The 13,693-nt window shown below is 37.0% G+C and overlaps 2 protein-coding genes across 3 annotated transcripts; one reads left to right on the forward strand and one right to left on the reverse strand.

The window, feature by feature from the left end:
* Nucleotides 1-1,671: 1,671 nt before the first annotated feature.
* On the forward strand, nt 1,672-5,908 carry LOC113299552 (nucleolin 1-like). Of its 2 annotated transcripts, none has more exons than XM_026548584.1 (17): nt 1,672-1,819; nt 1,926-1,953; nt 2,060-2,193; nt 2,441-2,542; nt 2,622-2,747; nt 3,013-3,123; nt 3,201-3,290; nt 3,647-3,766; nt 3,867-3,956; nt 4,051-4,107; nt 4,210-4,307; nt 4,410-4,527; nt 4,614-4,720; nt 4,829-4,898; nt 4,987-5,078; nt 5,209-5,513; nt 5,595-5,908. In XM_026548584.1, the coding sequence occupies exons 1-17, from the start codon at nt 1,805-1,807 to the stop codon at nt 5,618-5,620; spliced, it is 1,689 nt and encodes a 562-aa protein (XP_026404369.1). In that variant the 5' UTR covers nt 1,672-1,804; the 3' UTR covers nt 5,621-5,908. The 2 variants fall into 2 exon arrangements, with proteins under 2 accessions (XP_026404369.1, XP_026404370.1); XM_026548585.1 differs by having other exon boundaries at nt 1,673-1,819; nt 4,216-4,307.
* Nucleotides 5,909-6,340: 432 nt separating this feature from the next.
* LOC113293349 (endoglucanase 5-like) lies at nt 6,341-9,273 on the reverse strand. The gene is made up of 9 exons (XM_026542005.1): nt 8,827-9,273; nt 8,512-8,712; nt 8,308-8,397; nt 8,052-8,216; nt 7,821-7,944; nt 7,558-7,721; nt 7,133-7,463; nt 6,876-7,010; nt 6,341-6,781 (listed from the first exon to the last, which is right to left on the reverse strand). Exons 1-9 carry the CDS (start codon nt 9,229-9,231, stop codon nt 6,492-6,494), a joined length of 1,905 nt encoding a protein of 634 aa, XP_026397790.1. The 5' UTR covers nt 9,232-9,273; the 3' UTR covers nt 6,341-6,491.
* Nucleotides 9,274-13,693: the final 4,420 nt, after the last annotated feature.

Raw genomic sequence — 13,693 nt, forward strand, 5'->3', positions numbered from 1 at the left:
GTTAAGGATTCACCCATTTGAACTCTTAGTATTTAATATATTTACAGAGCATTCCAATATTTATATTGTAGTCGCATGTGTATGGAATCTACATTCATTCCAGTATGAATATTTATAGTCTTATTGAGTAATATTGAAGATGTCTTAAGAGGAGCGCAGAACTTCATGAGTGAATTCCTTGAACTTATTCGGTATACATATTGATAAAGCCTCCATCTAACCTGAAGCCTCTCTCCACGATGCTGGGGCATTCCTTAATGACAAGAGTCATATTGAATGTTATCTTTAAGTAACAAACTTCCACGTCTGGATTCCTCGTACATGTTATATGCGCTTCATGTTTAAATCCTTGTATGAGCAACATTGATTTGCTATTGGCTTTGTAACCAAAGCAACACCAAGGTACCATCCTGGGCAAACATGATGCTAATTCAACAATGCAAACACTACCTTAGCCACAACCTATTAGTCTGGCCCCGACCGCGATGCCGTGGCATCTCCAAGCTTAGCTATGGCTCAGTGTCATGGCCTTTCCTCTACTAGCTTGGCAACAGGCACGATGTCATGACATCTCCAATGTTAGCCATGGCCACGATGGAATAGCCCCATCCTTGCTAGCTTGACCATGACACAGTGCCATGGTCATCTGTATGGCACCATGGCACCCCCAAGGGACAACATGGCATGCCCACTATGCCATGATATGCCCCCGCCCAAAGTGGCATTTCCACGGTACCATGGCCTGTCCCGTCGCCAAAATGGCATTTTCACGTCGCCATGGCAGACCACGATGCCAAAATCACATGTTCACACCCATCTCCGCGCGATGGCGCCAAAATAACATCTCCATGATACCATGGAATGTCACGACGCTAAAATCGGGTCTTATGGTGCCACAACACCCCTCGTTGCTAAAATATGATTCCTCAAGATTCATTTTCTTTATCTATAAGGTTCGAGTGAGAATCTTACAAAGCATTAGAGGAAGGTAAGGGATACGTAAAACTTTTAAGTTTTCCAAAATTATTAATTGTCCTTAGAACGGTCCAAAATCTACAAAATAAATAAATAAATAAAAGAAATTCATTACATGAAATGAGATGTATGATAAAAAAGACTTGATTTTGCAATTTTGAAACGACCTTAAAAATGTTTTCCACGGTTTTACGAGCTAGGTTGTTTGTAAATCAAATGGTAGCGATATTTAATCAACTACACTAATAATTTAGTCAATTTTTTCATTTTTATTCATGGTTGCTAAAGACGAGTGCCAATCCAGAGATCCAACGACCAAAATCTCTCTGTTTTCTACGGATTAATCGGCCTTGTTTAAACTGGTACCGTTTTTAGCGATCATGTTTTTATTGCTAGCCCACTGGTAAGCACTTGTTTATGTCTTTGTTTTTTTTTTTTTTTGAAGCATGTTTATGTCTCTTGTCCACGGTCAAATGATGGTGGTCCAAAATCCTAAGCCATAGCGAGACTCCTCCTTTCAAGTTTTTAACCTAACTGAGACGGGCCGTTTAGTCCCATAGTCTCCACTCTCAGATCTTACCAATAAACGGCGTGGATCAAAACACGTACAAAATAAAACAACACATGTGTCGCCGTTTCTTCCCCCAAAATATCTCAAAAATCTCAACCCTAAAAGACTCACTCATCGCCGTATATAAAACAAGTTGCTGCAATCACTTCTCAGTCTCTCTCTTTCACCTTAAACCCTAGCAGTTTTAGGGTTTTTCGCAGCCTTCACTTTTTTTTTTCCACCTCTTTTCTCTTCTCTGTTCATAGATCCTTAGTCGTAATGGCTGGTAAAGATGTATGTGCCTCTCTTGTTCCTCTTCTTCTGTTGATGTATCTAGTGTTGGTGTTTTTTCTTCTACTGGTTTTGATAAAAAAAATTTCTGTTTGTTTGTTGATTTTAGGTTGCCGTTGCTAAATCAGGAAAGAAAGGTTTGTTTTTTATCATGTTCTTATGGTTTTCTTTGTTTATTTTCTCTGTTTATGATTTTGGTTGGTGGTTTCACTAACATCAATTTTTTTGGTTGGGTTTTTATAGGTAGCAAAAGAGATGCTGAGACTGAAATCGAGAAGAAGGTGAACCTTAAGAAGCAAAAGGTTGTTGAGAAGGTGGTTCCTAAGAAGAAGAAAGAGGAATCTAGCAGCAGTGAAGAAGAATCATCTTCTGATGATGTAAGATTTGTTTTTATTTTCAAGCACTTCACTGTTATTTAAACCCATGAAGTAATTTTATCAGAAAAGTCTCTGTTATAGGTCAATCTCTTGTAGAGATTTTATATCTAATATATATTTGAGAAACCCAACTATGGAAAATTGGGTTTTTCATTATGACTTCTTTATTTTGATGTTGTAGTGTATGTTTAGTTTTTATTTTCTGTTTGTCTTACATGTTATTTCATATTTCAATTTGTTATTTCAGGAACCTGTGGTTCCTGTTACAAAACAAGTACCAGCTAAGAAAGCAAAACCTGAATCTAGCAGCTCTGAATCAGATTCTGAGAGTGATTCTGATTCTGAGGAAGTGAGTACTTAGATCTTTTTTTTGTTGGTTTCTTTTGCATTTAAAAGATTTTATGTGTAATGAAAGTTGGGTATTTTAGGAAGTTAAACCCAAGGCTGCTGTTCCAACTAAAAAGGCTGCAGCTGCTCCCGTTAAGAACGGAAATGTTAAGAAGAAAGAGGAATCAAGTAGTGATGATGATTCTGATGATTCAAGCTCCGAAGATGTGAGTTTTCTTTAGCCACGTGTAATTTATAATTTCACTTTTTGTGTGAAACCATAATTATCTGAAGAGCAGGATATGCTGTTGTTCTTATCAATGAAACGTCCATTTTCTAACTACTGTAATTTTCTTTCGAATGATTTGATTTTGAGGAGTTGTTTAGTTTTATTTGTATGACACTTGTTGATTTTGTTTTGTTCAACTTTACTCTTTTATTGTGCTTTAATGCCCCACCTGTTTTACTCACTTGCGTTTCTTTCTATTGTAGGAACCTCCTGCCAAGGTAGTCCCAGCAAAGAAAGCTCCTGCACCTGCAACAGCCAAAAAGAAAGAAGAGTCCAGTGATGATAGCTCTGATGAGAGCGATTCCGAGGATGAGGTTTGTTTTGTTTGATTTTTCATATTGGTTTTATGGGGTTTGTTGATTTATTGATAAAAAATCCCCTGATGCAACAGCCAGTTGCAAAGAAACCTGCTGCTCCTGCAGCAGCAGCAAAGAAGGAAGAATCTAGTGATGACAGTTCAGATGATTCATCAGATGAAGAGGTAAAAATAGCCAGAGCATGTTGAATACTGCAGAGGTGTTGTTGTTCTGTGTTGTTGTTGTTCTATGTTGCCTATGATTTTTATTTGCTTAAGAAGTTTTTGTTGTTGTTGTTGAGAAGATTTTTTGTTGTTGTTGGTCCCAACGGTTTGACAGTTTAGATAGTTTGGATTACTCCTCTTAACATGCATTGGGTACATGGCTAATGTTTTTGGTTTCTTAAAATAAACTGTTTCAAATTGACTTCTTGACATACTGCTGGTCCAAGTTCGACAGCGTATTGGGATGTGTATCATCATTTCTGTCTTGTGTCCCATGATATTTTCCTGAATTCTATTTCCACTGCTCATTCCTACAGGAAGCTAAACCTGCTGCAAAGCCTGCTGCGAAACCTGCTGCCAAGAAGGAAAGTAGCTCTGATGATAGCTCTGATGAAAGTTCTGATGAAGAACCTGCTAAACCTGCTGCTGTGAAAAAGGTATCTCTCATAAAAGAAGCTGTGATAAACAATTTACAATATGATTCTACTCTTAGGTTTGATGTTTATTCATTCCACCATTGATTCTACTATATACCAGGCACCTGCTGCTAAAGACAACAGTTCTGAATCTGAGGACTCAAGCGATGAGAGTGAAGATGAAAAGTCTGCAAAGACCCCTAAGAAAGAGGTGATTTCCTTGACTGAATTGTGAGTTTAAAGTGTTAATGCACACTGGATTACATTCTGTCCATGTGCTGATTGATTACTTGGTAAACTTGCAGGCCAGCAAAGACTCTGATGAAGAAATGGAAGAGGCTGAAGCAACACCAGCTAAAGCAGTAATGATCTTTTCTTTTGCTCGTGGAAATTATAATTTTCTCATCATAGTGTTTTTTTCAAACTCATTCTTCAATCACTCATTTGCCTGTTTCATATTGTTGCCTAAGACCCCTGCAACTCCTAAGGCTCAAAGCACTGGAGGAGGATCAAAGACACTTTTTGCTGGGAATCTCGCATTTTCTATTGATAAACCTGATGTGTGAGTATATTTTGTTAATGAGAAATTTCAATCTTTCTGACCTTTGATTTTCTGACCTTTGATAAATGTCATCGTCTCAACACCTCTCCTGTCTTTGTGTAGGGTTGAGTTCTTTAAACAATGTGGGCCAATTGCTGATATCCGTTTCTCCTCAGACGAGGACGGAAGGTTCAAAGGATTCGGCCATGTTGAGTTTGAAACAGAAGAAGGTGCACAGAAGGTAACTTTCCCAGCTTATGCTCCCATGACCTGTTAAAAACCCTTTTGTTCTTTAGAATTTTTCTAATTGACAATTTACTCTTGCAGGCAGTGAAGTTGAATGGTAAGGAATTATGTGGACGTCATGTCAAGCTTGATTTTGCTCGTGAAAGAGGTGACAGGGGTGATAGGGGTGCTTTTACCCCTCAGAGTGGGTACTGCAACTTACTTTAAATATTCTAAACAATGACTTCTGGATTTCTAGTTCTTTTGGGGGTGAATGCCTTTGCTAATAATTTGGTGGGTGGTTGTCAAATTTCCAGTGGATATCAGAAACCGGAGGGACAGACCATATACATTAGAGGTTTTGATACATCTGATGGAATTGACCAGGTATAATCAGTTTGTGTATCCACGTTAGTTTTTTTCTATGCCAGTTTTGTAATTGTTTAGTAATTATTTTGATTTCCCCTACAAACAGATTCAGAGCAACCTGGAACAGCATTTTGGTACTTGTGGGAATATCTCAAGGGTGTCTATTCCTAAAGATTACGACACTGGTGCTGCCAAGGGGTTAGTAAATTTTCTAACTTGTGTTTACACCTATGAAATTATTGCTTGTTTGCATTTAGTTGCTGCGCTTTTTGAACATTATTTCTTAAAGGTTACTTGTCATAATAATGCTGCCTGTTGTATTTCTCAGGATTGCCTACATCGAATTTTCTGATGCCCAAGCTTTCAACAAGGCTCTTGAGATGAATGGAGCTGAATTTGGCAATTCCGCCTTGACGGTTGAAGAAGCCAGACCAAGAGACCGTGATGGTGCCTCTGGTGGTCGTGGCAGTAGAGGAAGTTTTGGTGGCAGAGGAGGACGATTTAGTGGAGGAAGAGGTGGTAGAGACGGGGGTAGATCTGGTGGATTTAGTGGAGGAAGGGGTGGACGTGGTGGTGGTAGAGGAGGTTTTGGTGGTGGTGCTAGAGGAGGACGCGGATCAACTCCCTACTCAGGTTTGTTTGTCTCCGAAAATAATGCAGTTCAATATCTTTCATTTTTCCCGTTCTAATGTAACATCTCTTTTTTAAATGCAGGAAAGAAAACCACCTTTGATGATTAAAAGCTGAAGGGGGAGAAACAGTGAGGAGTTTTGGATTTGGGATGCCTCCTGTTCTCGTTCATAAAACTATGACCATATAATCTTATTATATTTTTGTTTTTACTGTTTTATTGTTGGATTGGAGTTTCTATAGGGGAAATCTGATGGTTTCTGTATGTTAGACTTTAGTAGTTTGAACTTAATTCTCTAAGTAGTAAAAAAGTATGAATGGGATTGCATAATGTGTGATTTTCAGCAAGAGTTGTATTGATCAATATCTAGTAATCAACACCATTGTCTCTTCTCATATCTTGCACGTGTTCCTATTTTCTTGCACTGGTACCTGGTTTTAAACTTCTCCTCTAGGTATGTCTGGGAGCCGCAAGACATGTGTTTCTTTTTTCCTGGTGTTTTCATCCTCCTCTTCTACTCTTCACGGTATAGATTCATGTCTTCGCTTTTACAGCGCGTTCGGTTTCCGAGGGAATGTGCCCAATTCCCTGAAACGAACAGGCTTAAAATTTCCGGAATTGAATTCCGGGGGAATCCAATTCCCTTAAAACTCGCCTATTCTAGATGGACCAATGGGTTCCTGATTAGTTTTACGAACGCGCTGTTAGCTTAGTATAGCTGATTTTGAAGTTTACGCAGACATTTTAGTAAAACACCAAGTAGATTTAGGAGAAGAGATTTGTGCAGTAACTATGAAATTCAAAAAGGCTCTTTCATTTAGGCCTTGGTTTATAATCTTACATTTGGACCGGTTAATATGAAACACTAGAATCCACACTGTATCAGAGACTCAAATCCTATTCCCTCTCAACTCTCACCGTAACAAAAACAAGAAGGGACGAGGAAAAGAAAAAGTAAATTAAGCAGTCGCCACATGTTTTTAACGGTAATTCAAAATCCTAACTTTAGCTTGAGGGCCCCCTTGAATATACACGAAACTATGTTGAGAACCAGGTTTCAACCCCTTGAGCCATGCTGGGAGCTCATAAATGTTTTTCTGATATGTTTTTGTAAGTCCCCAGAGTTCTCCTGATAGGTTTTCAATACCCATTTTCAGATATGCTATGTGCTTCTTAGATGTGTTCCTGATCACCACTTTGTGACGGTAGAACGCGTTTGTTCCTACTCTCCATGAGCCGGTTATTGAATGAGTGAACACTACTGGTACATCTGCAAACATGAAACAACATAAGATTGTTATTACCGTGTTTCATGAAAAAGGATACCGCGAAACCACAAAAAGAACAGCAAAATTGATACTCACTTGATGTTTGTTGGGGTGATGCATATGGATGTCTGACTGCAGGAGTTGCTTTCTGATAAGTTGACCCTTGACCATAACTAGGTGTAACAGGTACTGGTTTTTGATACGAGGGGGCTGTAATTTGATATGAGGGGGCTGTAAGGTCCATGATGCAAGAAATTTGGTTAATATCGTTTCATTAGGATGTGATCAAGGGAATTAGTAGCAATTTAAACAAAATAAAGGTATGGGATCTGTTTCAAGTTTGAGGTGTATACCTGGTCTACCATGTCCTTGCAATTTGGCGAAGAGACCAATAAGAGGAGCAGTGCCGGAAATGGTAGGTTCAGATTGTTCATAGTCGTCACGTTCGTTGGTGTATTGATCATACTTATCTGGACCTCCAACAAGTGCTCCATAAATAACATTAGGGTCTGCAGAATTGCGATGGTACCAGTCCTCGTAACCACCAGCGCATCCCACAGTAGAACGATGAACTGACATAGATGGAATTGAAGCTCCTCTGTGGTGAACATACCGTGGGTAGTTGGATCCATACCCGACTAAATAACTCATTGATTTTGGATTCTTCCCTAGAATGTAATCAGCCTGAAAGGATTTCAACAAACAGGTTCAACATATTCAGTCACTTGGAACTTTCATATTGTTAAAATGAAGTGCTAGTTTTTATCCAGTTTATAACCTGTGATCTGGCGAACTGGAGAACAGCTTCAGGTTGAATTTGACCATCAGGGCACTTGAGGGCAGTGTTATGGGCTGAGAGATAGTCGGAATAGGCGACGAGAAGAAATGAAGCGGATGAGACGTACTGCAAGTTGTTCCATTGCCGTATGTATAACAATCCACCTATTAAACCGACAAGGAGAAGAGAGAATCCAACATGAATATCTTTTCGGCTTATCGCTAATTTACTCAACATCAACATTACTATGGACAACAACATACCAGGAGTCAGAGGCACGTTGTAGCCACTGTTCTTTTGCACGCAGGAACAAGCAAAATACTGCGCTTTAGCTTGATATTGCTGTAAAGTGGAAGTGTATTTTCCACCCTTTCCTTCTAAGAGAACCTGCAGTTCATTTTTCAGTATTCTTAGCCACAATTAAATCCAATTAAGAATATAAACCAATACAAATGTTTTATCTTAGCAAAATATCAAAAATTGTAGGAATATACCTTAGTGAGGAGAATTTGCACACCGGCATATTTGTTATCCCATGAGAATTCACCAACAGCCCAACCAGTTCCTCCCAAAAAGGCGCCATTATTCACAACATATGCCAAATAATAGTCTTCCCCTGTGGCTTGGTAAAGCCAAGTAGCAGCCCATAAAAGTTCATCCTATTCATACCAAAATGATCAAATTTAGAAAAGTCAAATACTTAAGAACCACAAAAATTAGGAAAAAAAGGATGCAAATCTAATGCCGTACCGAATAACCAGATGCAGAAGCATAGAAGTTTTTGGCATTTTGAATTGAATTATCGTATCGACCACGAAACCGATCAGCAAATGTGAAAAGCTGCAAAATACATTTGAACAAATAACAAGGAAAAAAAAGAGTTAATTTGGTCTTCTACTACACCAGATACTGTTCAATAGGAATTGCCTAAGCGATAATCAAAGGACGTCTTACTTGTTTTGCATGATGCAAGAGTAGACTAGAATATGCAGAATCGTAATGCTTGAAAGCTATAGAAGCCGCAGCAAAAGCAGCTGCAGTCTCTCCTGCCAAGTCTGACCCGGGATGTCCCGCATCAATCTTGTAAGCAGTTCGCGAAGTTGACATATCTTCAGCTCGTTCCCAACAATAATGATCAGAATTACCATCTCCAACCTGAATTTATATTTTCACCATAATTTTCATGAATACTTTTACACGAACCCATATGCATGAGCTCTATGGTAGAAAAATAAATGTAAAATTTGGTTTGCCAAAGAATTTATTTACCTGACCCCAAAGAACATTAGCTTGTGTATGAGCTTTAAGAAAGTAATCAGTACCCCATTTGATGGCTTCCAAAGTGTGTCCTAATTGATTACTAGATTTGATTTCATCTACAAAATCAATAACTCCCCATGCCATCATTGTGACAGCGAATGCCATGGGTAACCCAAACTTAACATGATCACCAGCATCATAATATCCTCCTACCAAGTTCACCCCTTGTTGAAATCCATCTCTAAGACCGGAGTCGCCTCGCCATTTTACACGTTGGTTCGCAGGAAGTTTACCGGATCGCTGCGCTTCGAAAAACAGTAAACTTTTATCCAATGCATCTCCATAATTATAATTAGCAGACACAAGTGTTAGAGATGTACTTAGCACCAAAAGTAGTATGTTGATGATTTTCATGATTACAACAAGCCTTATACGATTTGGATCGGACTATAGATAATCAACTTGGATCAAAAATGTTTGTACTGAAGAATTTGATGTCATTGCCTTTTTATAGAGACTTTGCTAATGTGAAAAATGAATTTCCTAACTCGGAACAAGTGTGCACTTTGGTTTTTAGTAGTGTTCACGTTGTAGTAGAGCTGTGCACGTATGTTGTGATACATGTATTTTCTCATTGGTTGACTTATTTTTAAATTAACTTGTTAATTTTGGGTCAACAAATAAGGCTTAATCATTAAGAAGATCTAGTCTGATAAAACTCCACACCAAGACCCACACCACACGTAGCCAGACAAACATCATTAACCAAAGTTCGATTGTCTGTTGTTGATATTGTAAGCCTAGATAGAATTGCCATAGCCTTTTGGACACAAAATACCATCGGTGAAGTGAACACTGAGAATTTGACCCACGTTTCAATCTGATCAGTGATATTTATGGGCGTCAACCATTTTGGTTTTGCTCGGGTGCCACAGAAATTGGGAAATGAAATTATGAAACCGGTGTTCTAAAATTATTGGAACTGAAATGGTAATTTTTTTTGGAATCTGGATACTTATTGATCCCAGATTTGGGTATTAAGAAAAATACAAATTCTTTTATTAAAAAAACTGATTTCTTTTTTCTTCGTTTTGTTTTGAATTTGAATTCCCTAGAATCTCAAAAGAATATTCTAAATTCTCATAAAATCGCAAAAGACAACACAAGACTTGGAGTGGCGCTGATCCAGGAGAAATTTATTCAACTGAGATGGTTCGGACTTCTCCAACGGAGGCCCCCAAAAACAATCAGTGCACGCTGGGACCATAACCAGTGTGGTAAACACGAAGAGAGGAAAACATCGACCAAAGCTGATAGCTATCATGCCCTGTAGATTACGAAATAACGAATGAGAAGAAGCAACAAAAAGAGACTTAAATAGAATGGATTGTGGCCAAAGAGCCATCCTTAGACATAAATGCGTGGAAATCAACGATCCGCCTACCAGAAACATGACTTAGGAATCAAGGACGTAAAGCTTAGGACTTTAGCCCCTAAAAGGCTAAAGGCTATGAGTACTGTTAGTGGACAATGGTTCTCTAAACCAAGAAAAGAGTTCATAATGTCAAGTGGATAATGGTCTCAAAACCAAAAGAGAAAGGTGGTCTAGGTGTTACAAGGACTAAGCAAGTGAATCGGGCTTTGCTAAAAAAATGGTGGTGGTGATTTGATCGGCTGAAAAACTCTCCAACCCAAAGGATCAAAAGACGGTAGTTTGTGGTTTAATATTTACAAAGAGCTTGAAGATTTCAATAAAATATAAGATTCAAACTTGGCGAGGGAAACAAAACTAGATTTTGCGAAGATGTTTGGATTGGTGATACTAAATTGTGTGATATGTTTCCTTTGGATTTCGAAGCTTCAAATACCAAAGAGTGTGTCGTGGATAATATGTATGAAGTTAGGGAAGGTGGTCTAAGACGGAAATTTATGTCTACACAAAGATACTCATAAAATATCTCAAGTGAAGTTTTATCTATATCAAACCTTCTTTCTTCTATATCTATTCAAGAAGGTGTTACGGATACCCGAATATGGGTTGGAAGTGATCATGGTCAATATACTACGGTTAAGGATGAAATTGAAGAAGTTGGGAATCAAGGTGAGCTGAATTTATCCAACCAACATTGTTTGGAGCCGTGAGTACCCATACAAGATCAATTTATTTCTTTGGCTTCTTTCTCAGGATAGTTTAATGACGGCGAATAAACTTTTAAGAAAGTGGATGAATATCTCTAGTCCTTGTCGTTTTTGTAAGGAAGATGATGAATCTAGCTTGCACTTGTTCTATGAATGTTGAAGAATCCGGAGAATATGGGATTATTTTGTTGAAGGGTGTCATTTCCTATGGACTTATGACCCTAGTGTGGATTATTTTGTTGAAGGGTGTCATTTCCTATGGACTTATGACCCTAGTGTCACTACATCGATAAAGACTTTGAAGTTTAATTGGGGAGATGAAAGGCTTAGCCGAATATAGAATAACATCTCGATTGCTATATGGTGGTGCATATGTAAAGAGCGAAATGCAAGAATATTTGATAAGAAAAAGAAAACTTTGGAAAGCCTCATTAGAGATATCAATTTACAAGCATTTTTTTGGGCCGAATCGAACACAAAGATGTTAGGGCTTACAACAGATATGGTGATTTCTTTATGGGATTTGCTTTACCAGTCTCCGTAATTTTTATTGGTTTTTTACTTGGGTAGCCGAATCCCCTTTCGGTTCCCCTTTTTTGTTCGGTTGTAATCATTGGGTTGAGGTACCCCTCTTAAGTGCCAATTTTTTCAATGAATTTTCTTACTGACCGATCAAAAAAAAAAAACAGTACAATTAATATCCAGACCTATTAGTATATATATTTTTTTTGTTATACTTCTGGAATTTATGACTTCGATATGAGTTTTATTTATAACATACCCTAATTTGTTTTGGACTAAAGGCTTGGTGGTGGTTGTTGTTTATTTGAATCTAATTTTTCTTTTCAAAAATTCTCTCAAGTTTCGTATTAATCGTACATTGAAGGAGGTAATTAATGATAAGGTATATAACTAATGGAAGAATGCGTTATAAATTTCAAAGCTAAATTATATGATCTGACAAGTATCTCTGTCGATGCAGAAGAATTTATTGATTCTGTTATCAACGAATTCTTCAACAGTGAGAAGGAATTCCTTGCTCAAACTCTTCGGAACAACTTGATGCATTAATTCTTGTAAGGATTTATTCTTATTGTTTAAGGAGGAAAAAATAGTATTTTGAAGTAGTGTATAATGTTTTTCTTACATTACTACATCAGATTTATCATCTATCAAATGAAGTTTATTTATCTGAATTCTATTTTGATGATGATATTTGCAATATTTGATCTTTGTTGAATATTCTTTATGTATTGCTTATTATTCATGAGATTGTTCTTTGTATTGTCATAGATGTGTGATTAGAACGTATTCTCATGATTTCTCTTAAGATACCTCTTTATTCTTTTTTGTTCGCGATCGGCTAAAAGAGGAATAATTTTCATGATTATTTTGAATGTATTACAGGGTTTCCATAAGGTAGTTCTTAAACGTCGTTTTATTTTTCTCGTTCGTAACTAGAAGGGAATAATGTCGAGATTTTAAATTCTACTTTTGTACATACCTATAATATAATAAAATCCTATGCGAATCATATTACAAAAATTTCACTCTTTACTATCCACTCATAATAGCTAAGAATAACAAATTTTTGTTGATGATTATTTTTCTCTAAAGAATAATGACTATTAATTTCTTTAAAATCTAAGACTATTATTTAAAGAAAAAAAACTTATTTGTTCGCAACTAGCGAGAAGTGAGAAAAATATTGGATACAAATTTTTTTTGTATAAGGAAAGGTTCATGTTATTCTCATGAGAAATGTAAATTTGTTAACGTCTAAAAAACTTCCTTTTCTTGTATAGAAAAAGGTCGCTCATGTTATTCTCAAAGGAATGACATTTAATGGGGAGAATTCGATTTTGAACTTGTGCTTAACTGTTACATATTTGTAGGAAGTGGGGCTATGGAATTTTAGGAGAAAACAATACATACAAAAAACCTTTCCTTGGTGAAGATGCCAAATTGCGAAACCTAGTGGAATCATCTGAAAAATATGGTATGTTATCTTTAGTCTTGATAATCTCTTAAGGCGTAGTTTATTACTATATATTCTTATTCGAAACTTTATCAATTTATGACAAAAATGGGGATAATCATTTAGTAGTAATCTATTAAGACATATGGTTCCATGAAACATTATCTAAGAGGGTGTGAATTATTTGTTGAAGGTAAGCTTCAAATCTAGAAAAAGGAGACAAGTAAAAATTAAGGGAGAGAACATATCACCGTAGTATTGTTTTAAAGTTTTGGTGCAATGGACTTTGAAGTAGGTAAAAATGCGTATTAGCATATAAACCATTGAGTAAATTGATTGTTATTCTAAACGCTCTAACTTGAGTATCATAGGTTGTCATCAGAATACGGATTTTCAAAAACAAGATGCTAAACGAACACCTGCAGAATCATAAAAGAACTTGAAGAACGAAGAATTCTAGAGCATTGAACATTCAATAAATCAAGAATCATTATGGAGATTGAGGCGAAGGTTATTTATTTCTTGAATCCATGTGTTGTTGATTACTTTTGCATTAATATTGACATTGTGAGATCAATGTTGTTGTCAATTTAGATGATCAAAAATATATCTTTATTTCTAGTCTACTAAGTCAAGTTTCAGACTAGGTTATAATTTGGTAATTGAGTATCATACATCACCCTCGAAGACCGAAGATCGACGAAGACATTTGGAGAACTTATTTTATGAGGTATGTGAAGACTGAACCATTCTATTTTA

This window comes from Papaver somniferum, chromosome 7 (assembly GCF_003573695.1).
Source record: "Papaver somniferum cultivar HN1 chromosome 7, ASM357369v1, whole genome shotgun sequence".
Classification (NCBI taxonomy): domain Eukaryota; kingdom Viridiplantae; phylum Streptophyta; class Magnoliopsida; order Ranunculales; family Papaveraceae; genus Papaver; species Papaver somniferum.